At 38.3% G+C, this 24,098-nt stretch overlaps 1 protein-coding gene and 1 long non-coding RNA gene across 4 annotated transcripts in view; one reads left to right on the top strand and one right to left on the bottom strand.

Moving 5' to 3' along the window:
- gabbr1a (gamma-aminobutyric acid (GABA) B receptor, 1a) overlaps positions 1 to 24,098 on the bottom strand; it is a 100,605-nt gene that overhangs the window by 67,561 nt on the left and 8,946 nt on the right. For all 3 annotated transcript variants that reach the window (XM_088084584.1, XM_042490951.2, XM_042490952.2), the window contains 4 exons: positions 23,509 to 23,647; positions 18,316 to 18,501; positions 13,195 to 13,212; positions 427 to 587 (listed from right to left, as the gene is read on the bottom strand). In XM_088084584.1, the coding sequence (XP_087940710.1) occupies positions 427 to 587; positions 13,195 to 13,212; positions 18,316 to 18,501; positions 23,509 to 23,647 (504 nt within the window). The remainder of the gene's footprint in view (positions 1 to 426; positions 588 to 13,194; positions 13,213 to 18,315; positions 18,502 to 23,508; positions 23,648 to 24,098) is intronic.
- On the top strand, positions 472 to 18,859 carry LOC148188305 (uncharacterized). Its single transcript, XR_015777978.1, has 2 exons — positions 472 to 710; positions 18,386 to 18,859. It is a non-coding gene; the product is annotated as an uncharacterized LOC148188305 (long non-coding RNA).

Genomic DNA, 24,098 nt, shown 5'->3' with positions numbered 1-24,098 from the left:
AAACAAATTAAGTGCAAAATATAAAGTGATGTATTTATACTACATGTTAGCCAATTTGAAAGTTTTATTACATTTCATCTCTGAAATCCACCCTGAATTAGCCCCTCTGCTGGGATCAGGATAATCCTGATTTTTTTTTATCAAATGTATCCTAATCTCACTAAAAAGTTTTGAACAACACAAACTTGAGGTTTGATCCAGATCAAATCCAAGATTGGATTGTGTGATCTAATCGGATTTCACAATACTTTTTTTTTTTTTTTCTTTTGAACCACCCATTTTCCAGATTTGATCCAATCCTATTATGGCTGAAATCCTATCAGATTACTTTTGAACAACTGGGCCCAGATGATGAGATCCCTCACTGACTCACACATCACTTAAGTGCGCGCCTCCTCTGACTCTCCTCCTCGTGCACTCACTCACCATGCTGTCGTAGTGGATGAGCTCCAGCTCGTAGTCCGGCAGGATGTCGCTCCTGTTGTTCACCAGGTCCAGAGCCATCTGAGCGGAGGGCATGCATGCCTGACCCCCGGGCCAGCCTCCGCTCATGGGGAACAGCGCTCCGATGTACAGCTTCTTCTTGCCTGTGGACGGCCGTGGCCAGAGGAGAAGGACGATGAGAGATGCCCGTAGGAGGAACATCGCATGCCCGCGGGCTGCGCGAGTTACCCGCGGCGGACTCCTGCACATCACCGGCGCGTTTCAAGGTGAGCTGGATCAAGAGAGCTTAATTTATGTGCGAATTTTGCAACAAAAATTTGTGTGGACTCAACACGTGTCCGAGGTTGACTTTCATGCAGATATCATGTGACTATTTACTTTTAGTTGCAAGTGTTTAGCGAGTCGAGTAAATAATTAAGTCTGCATATAATTCAGCATAATGCGTGGTTAATTATACATGGCATGCTGGCTGGATTTTCGGGACAAAGTCAAACACAGTTCAGCCAGGCTTTACTTTGCAGAGCTCGCAGCGATCATGCGAGGACACACTCGAGATGCTCATCAGTCAAGTTTCAACCCTGCGATCCGACTCATTTCTATGCAATTCCACACCGACTGAACTAACGCATCGCTTTCCGCTCGCAATCAATCATGAATATTGGACAGCGCGTCCTTTACTCACGACTTTTACGCAAAAAAGGGACGCGCGAATTAAGACGCTGGAGTCCGCGCAGAATACGTCAACCGGGTCAGATGAGTGTGGATTGGGAGCTGCGGCTAAAAAAAAACACAACTGGAGTGTGAACTGAGAGCTGAAGCGGCGGAAATAGCAGGCAGCATTTCCCCCCTTTTTTAAACGCAGCCGTATTCCAACAGATGAAACGATTTGCCGCGGAAAAGCAGGCGCGCCAGAGCTCTGCGTCTGATCCACTGCAGCACCGGCAGGCTGAGAGTGTGTGAGAGGAGAGAGAGAAAGAGAGAGGGAGGAGAGGGAGAGAGAGAGAGCCAGGACTAGTCTGAAATGCATGCTGAGAGCGAGAGAGAGAGGGATGAGAGAGAGAGAGAGAGGGATGAGTGAGAGAGAGAGAGAGAGAGAGAGAGAGAGAGAGAGAGAGGGATGAGAGAGAGAGAGAGAGAGAGAGGGATGAGTGGTTGGGAGGGGGCTGTGGGCAAAATCTCCTCAAAGATTTTCTAATGAGTTACACGCTGCGCTTAACTTAAACAGTACATCCATTCCACTACAGTCCCACACAACCTCATTTTGTCACATTTTCCTCTTTTCGTTCGGCTTTTTACTCCCACCACTTGCTGCAGCTGCTGCCTCACACTGGTAGCTGGTGCGTCCATAATCAATTTCTGATCAATGCATCAATACAGGAGGCTAAATAGTGACATCAGCTGGGTTAAGGTTTTTTTTTAAATTGGGTTGTAGGAGGTACTTTATCTATAATCAGTGTGTGTATACATGACATGTGTGTCAGCCTGGTAAGACCATCCTGATCAGGAGAGCTCAGTAGGCGGGTCTCCATCACAGATTGGCAAAAAACTTAAGCGATATTTTCGAAATGTCGATTAAAACACAATTGCGAGATGAGTGTGTTTCCACTAAGTGATGTCATGGCGATGGATGTTCAAAGCATCAGCAGCTTTATTTCTATTGCAGCCACCGCACTAGCCGTCATTATTTCCAGTCGAAGGCGACACAGGTGTGTTATGCGAGTGATAATAGAAAGGTGAGCCCCTTTTATGTGGGAACGGACATGTAAGAGGGATTTCTGGGAGGTGATAGTCCACGATTTCACAGAGGAATTGTGGATTCAAAACTTCCGGTTGATCTGCTCAACTTTTGAGGAGTCGTGCGAGGCATCTAAGGAGTCTGGCCTTGATCAAAGAGATACAACAGCTTCAGTTGCCCGTTGGAAATTACTGTCTAACGGAAAGATAAATCAGTAAAAATACAGCATACACTTAAACTGATATCAATTTAGGTGGATAAAATATGTTTTAATGCTGACCGCATCCACAGCAGTACATTACTTAGCCTCTGTCTCAGTCGTCTTGCCTGCTTCTCCAAAACAACCTAGATGAATTAATCAATTAATGATCAACTATCTAATATCATCAATGCATCTGTGTCATTTCTGTGTCATCATTTCCATCCAATCACATTTTTAAACACTCAAGATAAAGACAATAGGGATAGTTACCAATATTGTTTCATATTGATCGTGGCCCCCTGAATTGAATCAAAATTGTATCATGGCAGATTTGGTAATTGAAGCAAATATTCTATTTGTCCAGATAATCAATATAATATTGTGCCGTGATGAAACTTGTGATTTACACCCCTAGTGCTCATTTAAAAACCAACCAAGTATTTTACACATTTGAATTCTGACCTGCTGATGGCGCTGGTTGAAAAGTTAAATCACAAAAGTTTTTACAAATCATCATGAGGGGGACATGAAAGCGTGGACCAAACTGAGTGCAAACTCATCCAATAATAAATTTACTAAAAAAAAATGTCAACCTCATGGTGGCATTATGAGAGATGTCAGGGGATCACCAAAGTCATCCTCTGGGGATCATGAATGTCTGTACAGAATTGCAGCAAATCCATCCAATATTTGTTCAGATATTTCAATCTCCCCACTGCTAAAAAGATGCTGATTCCTCTGTTTGAAGCTGCATGATAATGATGCTGAAACAATAGTTACATGTAAACCTTTCGCCTGTTTTTAACATAGATGTTGTCTGACCTGCAAATCAATATCTCCATGCTTCCTGAGCTAGCACGCACGAGCAGTGAGCAACTCTGCTCTGTAACCACCTCTGCTAATTCATAGACCATTTCATCTCTACCTCCTCTGCACAGCCAAGTCTATAAAATGCTCCACCAGCTGCTTTGAGAAATCAGCAAAAAAATGTGTCAGGCAGTATCAATCATGGCTTATTTTATTTCACTTGCGCTGCACGAGTGGAAACGGTGATGTAGTTTGTGTCGATGAGAGAGAGATTGGACTCCCAGCATACCTGTTTGAACCCTTTGTTTACATCCAGCACAATAACCCTGACACACAAAAAGCCACCTGACCACCTGTTTTGTGGTGTTTACACCATTGATGTCATAGAGGACTCGGATACAGAATTGAACGCGAGGCCCCGTTCATTCCTATGAGAGTTGCTCAGTGGCATATGAAGCCAAAATGGCTCAACCGCTGTGCATTAAATTACCGGAAGGATCTGAGGATGATCGGCAGTACTTTCGCACCGTGAGGCCCACAGAGCAGGTGCACTAGAGACTGACACCAGCCAAGTGTGTCCGAGTTTGTCCGAGCAGCTAGCTTCCGTTGGCCCAACATCTAACGTCCAGTTTAGTGCTCCACTAACTTGAATGGCGATAAAATGATTTGTTTCAAAATGTCATTAGACCGAATGGATCTAATCCTGATAGTGAAACAGTAAACTTTGCAGGGTTTATGATCCTAAAAAAATGAATCCACTGATTTACAGACGTCTCTGTCACCATGTTAGTCAATGGGAGAAGTGTTTTGGGCCACAAGGCATCATGTGACGGTGTAATCACACTTCCTGGAGGACCAGTTTACCTGGCTTTTTTGTGGTTGTGTTGGACCAATTGGACCTTAAGACATCTGGACCACTCAGATTACATTACATTTATGTCGCTAACGGTTCCTCTTGAGCTGGGAATGCAGGTCCACACTATTATTATAACACCACACCAGCATGCAACTGTGGTGCCCTAAATAAGCAGCCTCTGCAGACCATTTGACAGTTATCGGCCTTTTACGTCACCACAACAACATGGACCCCACAAACAAGACAATCGATTTAATTCAATTCAATTCAAAAACACTTTATTCGTCCCAGAGGGGCAATTTGTAAGGCACGCAGAGCAGTAGAGCCAGCCGGTCACCGCACAAGCAGTGACCCGGAAAGAGATCGAGATTGATAAGACAGAGAACTGATGAGTGTTATTTGTCTTAAATAAAATGCAAATGTGAATATCATTGTCCATACAGGTAATTATTTGTCAACTAGGAAAGCTGGCTTTTGCCCTGTGGGCCAGAATTGTTTGTTTACAGTTACGTGGTTGCTGCTGCTGCTGCTGGCTGACAGAATATTCAAACAGCTTTCCCGGCCTTCGCCATGACATGTTAAGCGGTGTACTGGCACACTTAAATGGAGTGTTCCCAGTATCTACTCTCATATAGAAGCTACAAAGTCCCAAAAATGATGTTATAAAAACCACAGTCATTCCTACATCTTGCAGTGTGGACACAACAAAAAAGGGTATTCTTTAAACTATTAAAAAGTTCCTCCGGTCTGAAAACACCACAGACTCAGGCACAATGGCCTTTAAGCCTTCATAGCTCAAAGTGAATGATCATACAGTCCTTTTCTAGAATGAACTTTTGACGTTTTTGGAGAAACGTCTGCCAACATCATCCGATATCGATGAATCCTTTGAGAAATCTTACATCTAAAGGTTAACAGCTCATTATCTCGGAATAATACTTTGCCGACAATACTTTTGGGCCATTGTCAACGCAACCTATTTGGATTCATTTTTATTCCATTTAATGCTCGTGTTTTTGTAGTTCCTGTGTAAGCGCTCTAATTTCAATGTAATGTTAGTGTTAAAGTTCCCGTTTGAAATTACTTATTGCAGCAATAGAGGAGAAGACCATTATTTCTCCAGTCTAAATTAAAAACCCTCAGTAGTTAGGCGATGGAATATGACTATTATATAACTCTGGTTCATTACCCCAATCTCATTATCTGGATATCTCCGTGTAGCGGAAAGCTATTCAGATCCAGCTGCTAACAAGCCCTCACAGGCTGAGGTGAGTGTAGTGATCATCTGCTGGCATTTGCCTTCCACTTCCACCTCCTCATCCTCGCTGCCACGCCGTGACCCATCCAACGCACTATCAATTATTCAGCCGTGAACTTTATATGCTTTTTTTTCCTTTTTTTTTTTTTTTGGCTCCATAATCCTACAGCCAACACATGCAAGACGCATCAGCATCAGGCAGTGCAGTGTTAACAACCCCCATGGTGACATTAACCGTGGCACTGCCTGGGGAAGATGCAATAGAGACGTGAGTGCTGTAACATGTTGCTGAGCTGCTTTAATGAGGGCCTTACTGTATGTTTGTGTGTCTGCAGTTTGCACACTGGGCATCCTTCAGGATAATGGCCTGTTTTTGTCCTGGCAGATGTGTTATACTGGTTTGAATGTTCCCTTTTTAACACATTCACCAGATTACCTCCACCTGCAGAGCATGCTATTCAGGGAGCGACCCAATTCATGGTGAAAACACTTTGAAAAAATATATATTGTGTAAAATCAATCAAACTGTTTCAGTTCCCAGGACGATGATGTTTTATGGATGTTTTTCCACAATGCTGACATTAAAAGTCAGCTCCAGTTTATTTGTAGGGTATTTCATAATGTATTCTTTCTGTTTGTCTAACTTTGCTTGTTGTACCAGATGGGCAAGGTGAAAACTCAAGCTGTATTTACACATTACAGGGCCGGTGTTATTGGAATGACATCAATTTATAGAAGCATAATCGTTGGGCGGCGCGCTATAAAAACACAGTTCATCATGCAGTAAAAAGCTCTGATTTCGATACAGTATCATCATTACATAATTTGTCCAGCAGCAGCACACCACACACTACCTCATTTCCAATACTCTGCAGCACCGCAGTTATTAGAGTAATATATCATGCCTGAGTATCAGGCTGGAGGGGAGTTAAGAATAATAAGTTCATTGTTCAACTGTAAAAGAAAATATCCTGCCACTACGGAATAGCTTTATTGCAACATTTGGTAAGCAATAGTGTGTTGTTGTTAACCCTTTGAAACCTGAGAAAACTGGCTTTTTTTCCTTTTAAACAAAAAACATGGGAACAATGCAATGACCAACAAAAGAAGAAATTATACAAATATTAGCAAGAATTCTGGAAAAAAAGGAAAAATACCTGAATTTAGTTTAAAAAAAAACAATGACAATAAAAAACAAAAATATAAAAAAAGAATAAAATAAAATAAAAAATTACAATACATAATAATTTGGGGACATAATTTTAAATATGTAATATGATAATTATGCATATAGTTTTTCCCTAGTTTTTTCCATTTTTCTCTAAGCATGTTTCTCTTGCCTTTTTTTAAAATATTTTTTTTAAATCTAATAATGTCTTGCAATTTGTAGAACTTTTCTTACCAAGCAGCTCATTGCTTTTTTCACATCTCTGAAAAAAACTGCACCAATTGCACAGGATTTAAAGGATTCAATGCTTGTGAAAGGTGTCTTAAAGCAGCACGAGAAAACTGATGTTGATCCAGGTTTGAAAGGGTTAATATATATATATCAAAAAAAGAATACCTTCTGCTACATTACTGTCAGAATTTTTTGAGTCTATATAACAGCTTTAAAAGTAACATAAAGTATAACGTTAAATAGCTCAGTAGATGCACGGTCCAAGCTTTCCTCTGTTTGGTGATACAGTCGGTTAGTGTAGTTCAGTACAAAGAAAATAGTTCCTGCATGAAACTGCTCATAACAACGTCTTAGGATTATCTTGTGTAACCGGATCGTGATTTCAGGAAATAGACATCACTGTTGAGTTTTTCAAATATATTTTTTTGCGCTTTGAGCAACACAAGCCGAGTGCCATCTAGTTGCATTATACTGGAGAGAAGGCAGACATCTCTACGGCCGGTATCTCCATCACTTGACAACTCACAACGAAAACCATCTAGATTGATAAATAGCGCTACAGGAAGAGAAAAAAATTGTGTTTTTGGTTTGGGATGAACTGTCCCTTTAAAGAATGAATACTTTGTCTTATTTTCAACAAATCCCATCACAAGATGAGTACTGGTAATGTCTGTGTTGCCAAAGTCTGATATGTCTTATCCCTCTGTGACATAGAGCTCCATTGTTGTCAAAAAAACTATTAAAAACACTTCAATGAGCCTTCATGTGCTTTGATTACGATGAACACAGGCACTGTGGTTTATTTTGAGTCAATCCCATAGACCCTGTTCTGCTGCTGTAAATACTCCCCAGCAGTGCAGCAAAATGTGTATTATTCCACTGACAAATGCAGTTATTATTCCTGCTTCAGCAACATCTATCCACATTAATCACAAGAATTAATCGGTTTTTAACAAATTACTCCATTAAAAATAAAACTGACCTAATGAAGACGAAAATGCACTAGCACATTTTCAGTTCATTGGAAATTCTTTTTTTTTTTTTTACTTTACATGAACATGACATTTTGGCTTTCGAAAGAAAGATGGGAAAATGAGTCATGATTTAATGCCTGTTATCGCCTCTACATTCTAAAATACAACAGTCCTAAAAGATCAACTATAGTATGAAATAGAGTAATCCAAAAATATGACAGAGTATGCATACATATGTACATATACTGTGTCAACCCAACCACCAGAATAAATGTACATTTCTGCAAACCTTGGATACCTTGTATTTTATTAGGTTGCAGAAACTTTGGTTAATGTGTCCGTTTAGGCACAAAAACCACAAGTTATGGTGAGGAAACGATCATGTTTTGGCATAAAAAACACAATTTTAGAGGCACAATCCTGGCAGAAAATGCAGCTATGTCTCTGTCAAAGCAAACACTCTTTGTGGCACAATCTGGGCAGGACTTGCAGCAATGTCATGGTAAAAAACAGCTGCTTTTCCGAGTTCTGTCCAGACAGGAAAAGTTGTGATATCTAAAAAAAAAACACTTGTCATGCCACTATCTAAGCAGGAAACTCAGTGATGTCTCTGTGTAAACAACCACTATTCATGGAACTATCTCGACAAGAAAGGAAACAATTTCTTGGAAAAACAGCACTTCTTGTGGCACTATCCCCGGTGGAAAGAGAGCCATGGGTCACTACCAAACATCTGGTGCAGCGACTCTTTGAAAAGCAACCTTTTTTTTCTATGTTGGTCTCTCTATCAACATTAACAATGATATGTATGAAACATGCAAATGTAACATATCTGGGGTTTGCAGAAACCTACAATGCGAACATTTTCCTCCGGCGACTGGGCTGTAGCTTGTTATGTCTTTGTTTGTTTCTTTGTTTTTATTGACTGTGTACCTTTTACTGTGGTTTTGTTATACCACACTTGGAGAAAACAGAAACCAGAGATGCAATGCTACTGCATATATGTGCACGCGCGCACACGCACACGCACACACACACACACACGGGGTAGAGCAGACACAGACAGGAGCAGGGTATTAACCTTTCTCCCGCTGAGGAGGCAGTAAGTGGGTGGTGATGGCACATGGAGAGGAGACGGAGAGAGCAGAGCCAGAAGGAGGTCAGCATTGAGACAGTAGATGGAATTTTCTATTTGAGGAAACAGTGCTCTCTCTACTGCTTTGTTAATTATGTGTTTGTCAAGTCTGTCTATAGCATTTGGAAAGTTTTATCAGCAACTTCTGGGATTACTTGCATGAAACTATACACCAAGTTTAGTGTTTTTTTTATATATATATATATAGAGAGAGAGTGTACATGAGCAGTGTGTGCATGAGGGAACAGGTGGGCTTATGAAAACCTCATACAGGTCTATGCCTTATTCATTAGAGTGCTGTGATCCTTCCAAGGATTGTAGCAAGTGTATGATTCAATATCTGGCCAATTCCTAATGTGGTGACATAACTGTGCAAGAGAGTGAGCCATCCTGCAACAGCAACACATGTATTCATCCGCTCTGCCGGGGATCAGATAAAATGTCTGCACCGGTAGATGTTTTGACCCTTTAGTTTTCCAGCGAAGGCTGGCTTAGCACATTAGTTCATTTTCAGAAATGACCTGCTGCAACCTCGTACGGATCCACAGGTTTAATAGCGCTTTATGTAGGACTGGGCTAAGTGAGCAGAATATTCCACACCTGATTATTTTTATACCTGTGACAAACTCACAGCTCTGCTTTTTCAAAATCCCTCTCAGAGGGCAGGAGCGTAGCCAAAACGATTAGCGACAAACTAATACATTAAAAGTTTGGAAATAAAATTCAGTGAAGACGTGAGAGGGTTAGTGTGGATGAGCTGAAAATGCTACCTTACTAATGATGCTTATGAGCAAATTAAATATTCTTAATCTTCTTTCCTTCTTGATTCATGAGAGAAGATGTATTTCACAAATTATTTTCATAAACTCTGATATCCATTTATATCCAACTCTCAGACGACCATTTCTATATCAGTCAGTTTATTAACCCTTTTCCAACTTGACCGTCATCTTTTTTTTTTTTTTTTGTGCTGCATTTAGACGCCTTTCACAAGCATTTTAACCTCTGAAACCAGAGAAAACTGGTTTAATTTCTTTCAAAATACAAGAAAAATATAACGAGCAACTTGGAAAACTTGCAAACTGAAAACAACAACAATTAAGTAAAACATGACAAGGAAATGAAAAAAATGAGAAAATAATTATAATATAAAATATAATATAATATAATATAATATAATATATATAAATAGAGAGAGAGATTTTTTTCTTTTTTTCCTGTATTTTTCAGTAATTTTTAAGGTCTTAGTTCTTCCTTATTTTTGGCCCATTTCTTATTACGTTGGTCACCGCCTTCTGATGTTTTTATAAAGAAAGTGAGCTACTTTGCTCACGTATCAAAGAGTTAAAACTGGTCCATTATTATTCTCATATAGGTCTAACATTAAAAAACATCTGTGGTTAATGTTTTAGCTATGTTTATGTGTTTATGTGTTTATGCGTCAGTTCCAGTTATGATTACTATACCTATTTGCTTGTCTGTTCTATTTTGTCATGTTAAGGAGAGAAATATCTTCAGCATTTGAATAGATTCTAAATTACAGAGGGGAGATTTTCACAATAAGCCCCTTCAGATTTCTTACCTCTCCTGCACAGTTCTTGCAATGTTTTGATCACATCTTGTGTGCTTATAAAATTCAAATTCAAATTCAAGGATTTGCTCAATACTTACAGGTAGAAAAATAATGGTTCTCATGTAAACCCTTTGAAACCTGAGCAAACTGGCTTGATTTCTTTTAAAAACATGGAAAGGAAAGCAATGAGCAAGTTAAAAGAAATGACTTTGCAAGACATAATTAAAAAGTGCAAGAAAATTACCTTAAAATTAGCTCACAAAAAAAACACAAACAGAGAGTAAAGTTTAAAAAAATAAAAGAAATGACCCGGGGGGCTTAAAAATACATAATAATTCTGTAGCGTAATTTGAAATATATAATTGTGGTGATAATTAAAATACTTTGGGGGCATTTTTTCCCTAGCTTTTTCTTTAATTTTTTTTATTTTTAAAGAAAAATCTAAATTAACAAATATCTTTAAACTTGTAGGACATTTATTGGCAAGATGCTCACTGCATTTTTAACACTTTTTTTTTGCACGAAATCAAATAAATTTGCGCAGGGTTCAAAGATTTAAATGCTTGTCACCTGAATACAGCACAAGAAAAGTGATGTCGCTTCAGGTTTCAAAGGGTTAACTTGCAGTTTACAACTCAAATAAACTGGTTTCTCAGAGCTGAAAGAAAAACAAAAATGGAGAAACTTCTCAAAGATGTTTCGTTTTCCCAACTACGTCAGATTTTTCCAGCTGTATTGAAGCTTCACTTACAGAGCGACCATTTCTCAGTGCTTTGGCTGCTGCTGCCCTCTAGTGGGGCGAAAGTAGACATTGCATCTGCAGCACAACATTACAAAGCTTCATGTGAAGAAGCATTTTACCTAAAAGGTCTCTGTGAGCACAGTTACGTTCAGGTACTTTACCATTAGACACAGAAACAGGAATTTTAAATGGTCTCCCTAAAGAGACAAGACTTTTTAATGTGATCTAGGCAAGACGTTTGCTATTAAGGTACAAGTAATCATACTTTATATTTTATATTATTGTATTATATTTATCATTATTTGATGATCTAAGAACCCCATTTTAGTTAGTTAGTAAAGTTTATTGTTATTTTTAAAAAATGTTTATGGCAGATTTTGTTTTGAAAATATTTGTTTTGCAATGTTATGTTATGTATAAAAAGTTAATACATACTAATGTTTCACCACAGCAGCTGTATGTTTTAGTGTCATATAAGTCCATGTTGGCAGGGCACTTGTATTTCTATTAGGGGTAGGGGGGGATTCAATACAGCATAGTACTACAATAATTTAATATTCTATCAATACAGAAAACCAAGTATTGATTTTTTTGTCACATAAACTATTAATATTGTAAATACAAAATGACACATAATTTAAGCTTTTGCTTACTAGAATAATAAGAACAAATGTTTTTAAATCAACTCGATATATTTTGCTGCAAAAAAAGATTAAAGTATATACATTTATATACTTTACATTCTTTGCTTTGTGTGTATGTATGTGTTTAACATACATATTTTTTCTCTGCACTATAAATAAACATGTACATTTGATTTTTAAAGGAGATTATGTACGTGCGTTAGGGATGATAAAAATTATTGGACAACCGATTAATCGGTCGTTAAAAATTAATCAAGCGTGAAATTAAATCGATAGGCCATGCAATGCTGTCACAGTATATACAATATGTTGCTGTGAGCTTTGATTGAGGAAAAATGCATTTGGTACTCTGAAATAAACAAAGTTTTTATGTTTTTTTTTCAAATAATGATTAATCAATAGTTAACTTTACCAATAATTGATAATGGAAAGTACTTATGATTTGCAACCCTGGCATTATTTGAAAAAAAAAACATGTTAAAAAACATATAAAAGGGAGTAAAAAAAATAGTTTAAGTGGGATATCCAGACTGAAAACATTATCTTATTAAATAACCAGAATTAACTCCCCATAATTATATATCTATGTCGAGTTTTTACAGTTTACATCCATGTCTGTAAAAACAAGGATGCTTCACCCAAATGTTCCCCCCAGCAGCCAAGATTAGCGTCACCAGTCTAAACAAATGTCTCCCCTTCTGTTACTAAGATATGACTTGACCTTTCGTGTATAAAATGTCATCACTTCATTATTACATTTTATGAGATATGTGTGTGAAATGTTGTTATAATTAGTGAATGAATTCTTGAGTTATGGCCAAAAACATTTCTAAAACAGGTCTCAGTGACCTTGACCTTTGACCACCAAACTGTAATCAGTTCATTCTTGAATCCAAGTGGGACGTTTGTGCCAAATTTGAGGAAACTTTCTCGCCCTCTTGAGGTACTGCGTCCATAAGAATGAGATGGATGCCAGGTCACAGTGACCTTGACCTTTAACATCATAATCTAATAAGTTTATCTTTGTACCAAGTGGATGTTTGTGCCAAATTTGAATAAATAGAGATATCAGGTTCACAAGACCACAACTGTCGTACAACCCAAAAACATAATGCCTCCTGCCACAGCTATCACCAGGGTGCAGACATAAAAATAGATGTTGAGAAAGTTTTCATTTATGACATAATATGCGGTTTAAAAAACAAACAAACCACAATATATGATATTGCAATACAATAGTATATTGCAAAACATTTAAAAGCGCAACAATATTGTATCATGACTATTTTGTATCGCGAGGTCTCTGGTGATTCCCACCCCTAATGTCCAGGACAAAATAAAAATGATAAACATAAATAATACACTAATGCAGAGAAGGAGGATTTGATTTACATGGACAAAATTATAAGAATGAAAGATTCCTACCTGTGTAGTTTCTGTCATCTTTTTCCAGCAAACATGAAAAGAAGGAAAGAGAGCAGCTGATTAAAAAACAATTCATGTGGAAACAGAACAGATCATTCTGCCTCAGCATATGATTCTCTTTTTTTTTTAATTTACTTATTCACCTTGGTAATGTATAATTTGTAAAGATTTGGTGCAGTGAAGTTTAAAAAGCTAATGATTTCCCTCCACTAGATGGCAGCGACACAACACTGTAGCTGCGCTGAGAGAGATCTGTTGGCTGGATGCTGAGCAGTCACTTCCTGGCAGGGGGTCTCTAACTGTGGCAGATATTATGTAATGCTGTGATATTTTCTGGATGCACAATGAAAACCAACATAAAAACCTTAAAATCTCAGAGTTACATAGTGCTGGTACCACAGAAAATCCCATAGCAAAAACATATAGGAGTTATACATACAAACAAATAATCACAGTATATTATAGGGTAGGATACCCCATCCCCTTTGTTTGTCTCCTAACCAATATATGGCTGTAAATCGATTTCCAACACATGTATTGAATGGCTATGCTATATTGAATCGCTGCATTCTTGAGATTTTTTTCCACCAGAACCATTTTGGGGTAAACTGATCTGAGTTTTTATTACTTGAAAATAGTGAGCTATGTATTTATATTAAGCTGTATATAAAAAGCTTTGATATATATTATTTGGCAATGGGGGATTTGTGGAGAAAGTCATTCAATTTATTTTGGAAAAAAAAGTATTCTTTTATTTAAAATGTAAAGTTAGACCCTTGGAGCATGAAGCAACCTCAAAAACAGGGGCAAAAATCTGGTGAATCTTGCCTCAAAATATTTAGTTAGATTATCGCGTATATAGTGTATATGTGACTTAATATAGTCAATTCAAGACAATTTTAATTATAAAGCCCATTATTACAAATCACAATTTGCCTCAGAGGGCTTTACAGCATACGACATCCCTCCTACAAAACTTTACAAGGGATATAATTCATATCCACATATAGCAGTATCGTAGCTTCAGCATTATTAACTAGCTAGCAAACATTAGCATTAACACCTATCTAAAATAGAGTTCCCCAGGGATCATTATTATAGGCCAACACAGAAGTTAGGATCACCATGGTTTCCTCGTCAAAAAGCCTATGGGATTTTTCCTTTGGATTTTGGATCATGGAAGAAAATAAGCTGTGTGGGAAACAAACGCTTATGACACTTAAATGTTTTGTTCAGCTAATTAATTTTCAAAAATGAACGCCACTTTGGTGATTTTTGAAGCCTAAATGCAATCAGCAGAAGTAAAAAGCTAAAGTAAGGCTATAAATGAACGACACTATGGTTATGTGATTTAATGTCGCCACCATAACAAGACTTCAAAGCTGAGTCTCATTTAGCCACTTGTTAGCAATGTATTTTTGTTTTGTGTTTTAGTTTTATTTATTTTTTGCTTTTCGCCTTTATTCGACAGGACGGCCTTTGTACATTTAGCCCACTCTACCAGTGAGCTAAATAGCGCCCCAGCAACTGTTTTAAAGACACCCAGAAGCTCACAAGAGGGTATTTACTTACTTATTTTTTGTCGTAAAACAAAATGTTTAAGTCTTTTAAGCTTATCTTAACCACAGACCTTACTTCAGGCATCTAACCAAAATACCGTTTAAAAACCCATTAACTTTGAGGCAAGGGAACTGGAGGTGCTGAAATGCTAACGGACTTCCAGGTTTCAGGACTAATTCCAGGGCTGCTTTATTAGCCAACATTTCTTGGATGGAGACATCCTGAAAACAAGCAATTAGCCTGAAAGAAAGGCAAAAACATTTCTATATACTCCATTAATGATTCAGGATTGGGCTTTAAGGTTGTTTTATTTAGTTAGAGGGCTCATTTTGAGCTCTGGGGCTTATTGCCTTTTTCGTTTTTGTGCTATTACAACAAAACTAGCTTCTCTACCAATTTATTTCTTCTAACAGTGTGTTGGTTTGTGCAAAATCCTCCTGCACATGCTAAAATCATATCCAAATATATTTTTTAAATTTTACAGTAAATTCACTTAAATCTTAAGGGGAGCGTCTTCCCCCATTTTACCCTAAAAATAGGAGCAAATCCTAAAGCATCTACAAATCTTCCAGGTTTTTATTATTATACAATAAGTCGCCTACTTTCAGTTGCTCAGTCCAACTGTGCTGATAATTCCCTCGTTCATCCCTTTTAATACTACCATTCCCATAGCAACTTTATTGGTTGCCATGCCAACTCCTCTGATGACCAGTTGGCAATCTCATTTCTTTCAGTTCTTTGTGTCATCTATGTGTGTGTTTTTTTTAAATCCTCATTTAGTTGCCCTAATTTGGACAAATCCTTTTAGATGTGCCAACTGTTGTAACAGAGAACACCGTCTCGCTCACTCTCTCATCTTATATCCATTCAGTATTTATCTCATTATGTGCATAGTTAAATCAGGTTTTCACTTGTATTACCTGCCTGCGTCAATGGTACAAACTAACCCTCTGTGGACTGCACTCTGATTGGTTGGATCATTTATTGCCTAGCAACCATGTTTCACCATTGGGAGAGCAGGTGTTTGTAATTATCTTCTTTAAAGCCTCCTGTTCCCATTTCTATGAGGCCGGCTGCTAAAGCTAAGTGAGCCATGTTTGTGTGATGAAATGGCACATGATGTGTTTATGTGATTACAATGTACACTTCTGCCAAAAAAATAATAATCAGTTATGGATTTAAATACATGTAATGGGGCTGCTGTTAACAATAATTTACACTATAGATTAAGTGATCAACCAATTTTGACTGTAAAATGTTAAGACATTGTAAAGAGGCAAAAGAAATGTTTTTTGACTTCATTCTTTTATCTGATCAAATAAAATCATTCATTTTAGTAAAAAAAGAAATAGCTTGAAACGGAAAATGATCTACTGATTGTCCAAGAAAATGCTGATTAATTTCATGTCTATTCATGTATTAATTGACGTATTGTTTAAGCTCTGAAACTGACAGTAAGGGTACGGTCACACATGGGAAACAGTGGCCACCACAGACTACAGCCAGGCTGAGCTGCCTATCTGTAAAACTTAAAGACTAAATTATACAATCAACTCCATATTTTTGCGAGATTATTGCCCAAAATGTGGTACACTTCTATCAGGCAACCCACAAAAACAGCATGCTCATTCTTTATAGCAGCATTTCTTCTGACAACCTGCATGTTCAAAACGGAGAATACCAACTCCTGCCCTCCCACAGGCGATTCAGAGTCCCTCAATTTAAACGCAGCAGGCAAAAAAAAAGCTCTTTAGACATGAGTCAATCCTGTTCTTAACCACAATCACTGCGCTGCTAATTAAGATCGGAGTCTGAGGATATTATGTAATGTTTTTTATGGGAATGTGCTGTTTGTGTGATTTTACGTGTGTCTAATTCGTGTGTGAACTTCTTGAGTGAACTGTCTGAGAACTCAGAATTAATTTCAGTACAAACTGACAATAAAGTTGTAACGTATCATATCGTTTCAAATTGTATTGCCTGCCATGGTGATGTTAATGCTGAATGTGGGCAGAGCCTAACGAGACAGACATGCAAAGCTAGCTCGCTAAAAAAATACCTTGAAATTTGAAAAAATGCCTGCCTCCTGACTCACTGCCAGCCGGACAGTATTTATCCTGTAGGGCAGTTTGTGTTCTTCATGGCTAACATCATTCAGTATCGGCTGGTCAGACGTGGCAACAATCACTGTTCCTGCTATTTGTTGAGGCTACAACTTTGCCTGTAAACATTCAGCAAAGTTGAGCTCCATGCGATACAAAGATGCCATTTTGCTTTGCAACTATAAGGGAATGTTTTATTCACTCTTCTGCTTGCGTTGAATGGAGGTGAACTGGAAGCGAATTTTGTGTTAAGTGTGTGTTAACTTTGCTCACATATGATTGCGCTCTTAATTGTTAGAGGTTTTTTTTTGTCTTAATCTTTTCCTAAGTGGTAAACAAAAATTCACACAATAAATCACCAATAACAATTCTGAGAATCTATTTTCACTCATATGAGGATAGTCACACTGCAGCTATTCAGCTATTTACACACATCAATGCGATGCTTTATTATTGATCCCACTGCAGGCTGTGATTGGATATTACTTGTCGTGTTGATACATCAGGGTCGGAGGCAGTTCAAATTAGGGCACAGGGGTCATGGTTAGGGCTAGTGCTAGCCAATCTCAAATATTCTGAGATTAAAGTGGTAAATTTGCAGGAAAAAACAAACAAATGTACTGCCAGAGTCAGGTGTCAGGTGTTTGGGTCCTGTGTGAGTCAATGTTGGCTTGATATTTTTAAACTTAATTGACTTATTATTTTCAGATTTTAGGATGTATAAAGCTGCTGAGTGCACACTTTGTACATAAAATTTAACAGAAAAGCTGATTGACCCCGTTTTGACATTGCACAGCTATCTGCCTTTTAAAATGTAAAGATTACACCAAAGACGTTGAAGGACAGTCATCTGATCCCATCTGTTATGAAAAGACTGAAAAAGATCCAACTCTCATTTATTAAAAAAAAGAAATTAATGAGAAACTTAAGATTTCTATTAGAAACTGGAGAAATTACAAAAAAAAGATAATTATTTAAGATGTCTCACCCCATTATGCCAGTTCATTTGCACACCACCCCAAATTCACAAAAGCCCTGGTTTACTAACTGAAAACATCTCTAATTATATTGATTTTTTTATGACACCTTTTGTCATTATCCTATAATTATCATTGGCTATGAACATTTGGGTGCAAACAGCATCTGCCATCAATTTCAGCGACATATTAGTCTTTAAATAAATTTGTTTGCTTCTTATTGAAATTATTGTGAATTTATATGAAGAACATTTAGGCCAAAGTGGTCACTATGCTATAAATGTTTTCTGACTGTGCGTCTCTACAAATAGACCAGCTCCAGCTATGTAAATGCCATTAATCAACATCTGTGTTACCTTCCTACACTACTCTCCCCAAAGACAGTGATTGGCAACCCATCATGCAACATAATATTCTTAATTCTTCTGTAATTGGAAGCTTAATGTAAAATCTGATTAAGTTTAATTTGGTTAGAAACTCACAGAGGCAGGTGGGTTTAGGCGCATCCCACTTGCCCAGTTTAGTGCAATGGCTGATGTTTCTGCCCTCCAGGATGAAGCCGGCGTGGCAGCTGTAGTGGAGCACTGTCCCCTCCACTGGCGGCCCAGGGGGCTTCACCGTCACGCGGCCGTTCTCCAGAGAGGTCCACACCCGCGGGCACAGCAGCACTGGGAACCAGAAGAATCACAGATGAGAAGGAGGCTGAGACACAGAGTTATGGAAAGGTAAATGGATAATGACTGGTGGATGTAGCCACTGTTTTTTTTTTTTTTGTAAATGTGCTTTGGATTAGGGATGGCCATCAGTGTTTGAGTATTCAGTTTGGACATTAGTTTTCATTCAATGCACGGAGTAATGTCTTTTTTTCTTTGACAAAAAAACATAACAAAATAAGTACAAACATACATTGACCCCGTTCTATATTAAAAGTTGGATTTTTTTGGAGGGGACGTAGTGATGTAACTGATATCCATGAATGTCTGCACAGATCCATTAAGTAAAATAGATCTGCACAGCTGCAAATAACACTCAGTGTTTTCTGTCAGACAGTGTTCGTCCACACAACCAGGCATCAGAGCGACATTTACAAGTGTTGGACGAAATAAACAAAACTAAAGCTAGGTAACCATAAATCTGTGTATCCTAATTAACAGTCTGTGCAGCGCAGAAAGGAAGCCTAACATTAACCTCCACACACATTTTCATTTGGGTGTTCAATGCTAGATTTAATATATCTATTTTGTTGTAAGACAATTCATTGTGGGTATTCAAATGTGAAAATCACTTCCAATGCCTAACCCTAACAGGGTCTTGGTTTCCCGATCTGTGTCGGAACGTGATCAACTCAGGTGTGACGTCATTATCAGCTCTGACCGCCAACTATCGACGTAAACAGAACACAGCTTTTTTTTGTTTTTTTGTACTGCAAACAAATTGCTGCTGCAGCTGGAAACCAGGTTGATAGGAGCAGTTAGACTGACTCGAAATTGTCTTGGGCCGTTGGAAAAGCACAGAAAGGTTGATTGCTGATATATCTGAAAGACGACATGAATTATCTATAGGCAGACACACCAAAACGACAGCAGAGAAGTAGTTCATCGCTTCATCGCCTCACATCGTATGTGTCTCGGCCCAAAAGTTGTTGCTTAGTGTGTTATGGCCTTAATGCCGCCCTGAGGTACCATAACTTTCTACAATAAAGAAAGACACCGTTAGGTCAGCACAGTGGACTGTATTCAGTAACAACCACACGGAGTACCTCACAGATCCCCAGAGGGGACAAAAGGGACACATACCCGGCAGTGCAGAAGCAATGTTGACCAATAGTTTTGTCATCCTGTCTGTATTTTTTCAGTTTTTGCTGAGACGAGAAGCCTGAATCATTGCCAATATATCCTTCCATCACATACTTGGACGTCTTGGAGCTATACTGCCTGATTTCCAGAAACTAATAAACACTGCGGCACCCGGCTAGCACAACCATCACCATGTTTCTCTTTGTTAAACTTGTCCAACCAAGAAACAGTAACTAAGGTGGGCTGGACTAAGGATAAGTCACAAGCTTTACTGAGGGATAAAAAATAAAAAGAATCTGTACTTCACAAGTTCAGCAGTTAGCTGTTAGCAATGCATTTAAAAATTTCAGCCTCAGAGATGAAAACACCAGATTAAAAAGGTTTTTCATCTCTTCTGATTATTGCTGCTGCTGGCATTGATTGCACAGAAAACACTGAGCTTTTCTAGAGAGTACAAATTAATGAATGATACATAACATAACATGTTTCTCCACACAGCAGGTAAAAAAAATACAGAATACAAATGAACGACAAAATGAAAATGTTTTGCCAACGTGGCTGAGAAGATAACTTCTGCCTCTTGATCAGTTTTAGACTCATGAATGCATCTTGAAATTTTCCTACACATATACTATATTTAACTTACACATAATAGTCTTAATTGCCATTTTCAGCCATATAAATATTATTTAAGTTAATAAAATTTAATATATGAGGCTGCATCTCAGCCCACATTTTTGATGTGAGCTTGCGACACTACAGCCTCCATTTCTCCTGGTTTTGTTTTTTTTTTTTTGACAAAAGCTCTTGGATATAATTTGTTTAGCTGCCTAGTTTGTTGAATCTTCCTTCCAGCATGTGAGCACATAATGAAACTCCAATCTGCACATTGCAGCTTGTGCTCTTACATAAGCCAGAGAAAACAAAAATCCTGCTTGAGAATGTACTCTTGGGAGAAATAAATTCTACTGATGTTAAATGTGAACCGAAAGAACAAAAACAGGAGATATAGCAGGGATTTGATTGGATCTCTGGCCATATTCTCTGTATTTTTCAGAGGCACTGGAGATGTGATCCGAGTAGAAATTAAACTCCTGCTTCCCTGTGCAATGACATCATTTTGATTTGCAGGCATTCTGCAGCAAAAGCACACCGTTAAACTATGTAGAAGCCGTAAAACAGCTTTAATACTACCAAAAACCGCAACAAATAAACTTGCATATCATATGCAGACATACGAGATTAATACACGCGGAAACTAAGCAAGCTAGCTTCTTTATTCTTCCACCAAATTTAAATGTAAGCCCTCCAACGCAACACCCAGCAAGCATCAGCCCAAACTATTCTCTTTGGGGGTATCAGATGAGTTCACATTTGCATGTGTTTATTTATAAAGCCCTTCATTAGGCACACATACAGACAAAAAAGCTGACCAGCGACAGGACACAGCAAAACAACAAACCTGTTTTTCGATCAGAGAATAACTCTATAAGCCTGTCACAAGAACAGCACAACATTTGTGTCCATTCAAGCAAAATACGTGACAAAATTGAAGCTTTAAACCACATCTGAAACAGCTCAGGTAGACTGGCAAACGCGCTGCAGCTTAAGAACACACATGCAAATAAAGAAAACTAAGAAAACACCTTCATCATTTTGAAGAAATATGCCAAGCATTTGGAGAATGCACTGCAAATACCACAACACATTAAGAAAATACTTCAAATACCACAACACATTAAGAAAATGTGCAACAATGCATCATAACAAATTAAGGGAATGTGCAACAATGCATCACAACACATTAAGAAAACGCTGCAAATGCCACAACACGTACATAATCATTTTAATGTATCATCTAATATTACCACTTTTGTTATATTTATTCATTTATCTTTTCTATTTATTTGTGTATTAATTTATACTTGTGTATTTATTTATCTATATATTCGATGATACATTTATTTATTTATGTATTCATTTATCATTTATGTTTGACTGGCTAATTGTCTGACTTGTCAAATAAATGTGATTCAACATAACAGAGCTTTTGGCAGCATTTTTCAGAGTGAAGGCTGGCTTGACTGTAGTATAAAACACTTATATTTTAGCTCATTATCCAACACCACTGACAGATAGCTGGCTCCTGTAAGTCACAAACTGCGGCCAAAACAACAGCATCTGGATGTGTGTGCATCACTGTAACGTGTGCTCTGGAAAACATTGTGTTGTGATGTATTGTAGCGCATTTTATAAATGTGTTGTGGCATATGCCGTGTGTTCTCCAAATGCTGTGCATGTGTCTTCAAATTGATGATGTTTTATTAATTTGCTTTTGTCTATTTGCATGTGTTTTCTTAAGCTGTAATGCATTTGCCCCTTTGGCCAGCATACAGGTGTCACCACGTGGCAACAAGTCATATGGGAGGGAGATCGTAACCCTGGTCACTGTTCAAACATGGTCTTTGAGGCCTCATGTGAACAACCTTCTTTAGCTTTCTCTAGTCGTCCACTAACACTTTTTTGATGACTCTGGCACGTTCCCTTTAAGTGGTAATTCCATTATCAGCCATCATAGTTCACCTCCGCTCCCGGCACACGAGAGAAGTTTTATTTGTTTGCAATCTGCAACCTTGCCACTAGATGCCACTAAATCCTAAACCCTGGAGCTATAATTCCAGTACAACAGAGGCTTGCATTATGGGTGCGTTCCTAATCACATACTAATTGTTTTTACTTTTTACCTCACTGCCGTTACATAGTATGAACAGTTGCATGCAGTATGCACACGTTCGGATCTACTACTTCATAACACTGTGCCCTCAACTTTGACCCTTGCTCATATGTCCGTTCCCATGGAGACCAAAGAAAATTCACAGAGCTTGTCGTTGACGGAGATCAACCAGGAGAGCTCTGCTGTTGTTGTTTCGCAATGTATGTAGGTTAACCCTTAAGTTATAACTCTATACATTGTGGATACAAATATTTTACATTAATCGCTGTGATTATTTTGCTCATTTAAACAATTAATACATAATACAATTATATTGCTTTTTTAATTGTCATCCATGACTGCGGCTTCGGTCAGCTGTCAGTCAGTTGTCGTTTGTTTGTAGCTCAGTCAATGTGGCAGAGGATTGTGGGTAAGAATAGCCAGAAAAGCATGCTGGCTTGCATACTGCAAAATCCAACCAGAAGTAGTAGAACATCCTGGTATTTTTGGCATACTGCATCTGACATACTATATCTTGGGACATAATAAATCTTTTTTTTGGCATACTATAGAGTATGGTAGTTCGGGTATTGGAACGCACATTATGTCTCCCAGCAGCAGGAGCTATAATTAGTTTGGTGCTGTGCATTATGGTAGTTGTAGGTTTTCTACCTTTTGAGCAAAAGCAAATGCCCCATTTGTTTTCTTCTGTTTTCTCTGGCCATGTAGCATCAGTTCAAAAAGTATTTGGGTCTTTCTACTGTACAGACATGCTAAGTTTGAGAAAAAAACATCTTCCTAGTAGTGAAATACTTGTTTAAAGAGTGGTGTTGTGTTCACAACTTCACAAGTGTAATTTAAAAATGACAGAAGGTGATCAAGGAAACCACCACGACAAAAGGTTTTGGTTTGATTTCATTTAAGCTTCATCTAAGATAGACATAAAAATGACTTCAATCCCAGATCTTAAAAAAGTGAGAGTGAAGGCTGTGCAGTATTTCACACTTCTCTCTGTCACTATGGCTTTAATTTGATGTTGATGAACGTAAGTAACGTAAGTACTGATTATTACACACAATCAATGTTCTGAAAAGGACAATTTATGATTTTATAAGAGAAGGGTAAAGGATCCAAAGGGGATGAAAATTATGCCAAAAGGGACTTACAACATCTGCTGTGCAGGGTCATGTCCGTCCATGTGCCGTTGGGTAAGCACTTCCTGACCTTGGGTCCTACGATCACCCGGTTTCCTCTGCAGATGTACTCTATCTCATAATCCACAGGGAGGATCTGCACACTGCGGATCTGTAGGAGAAACACGGACGGAGAGAGATATGGAGAAGGAGAGACAGTAATTATGATGGATGCTCTCTCACACCAGGTTCTCCTCACTCAGTCAGGGACCGTCTTGTGTGCCTCGGCGCGGTAGACTCATGTGCCATATGGCTGTGACAATAAAGTTCTACCAGGGAGAACATTTTATGACGAAATTGTCTGAATTGATGGTCTGTCACACTGAATAACACCTTCACTCTAGCTGGGAGAAGAGAGAAATCTGTGGGAGGGCCGAGGCCTGATGTTTTAGTTTCATGTTGAGGTGTGTGTGTGTGTGTGTGTGTGTGTGTGTGTGTGTGTGTGTGTGTGTGTGTGTGTGTGTGTGTGTGTATGACGTGTGTGCCTAAATCCAGAGTGATGCAATCATATTTCCAACATCTGAATGGCTCAGAGATGTTGGTCTTTCTTACATTTTGAAACT

This window comes from Plectropomus leopardus, chromosome 11 (genome assembly GCF_026936395.1).
Source record: "Plectropomus leopardus strain MGB_pleo_1.0 chromosome 11, ASM2693639v1, whole genome shotgun sequence".
Lineage (NCBI taxonomy): Eukaryota > Metazoa > Chordata > Actinopteri > Perciformes > Serranidae > Plectropomus > Plectropomus leopardus.
This window is presented reverse-complemented; position numbering and strand designations above follow the sequence as displayed.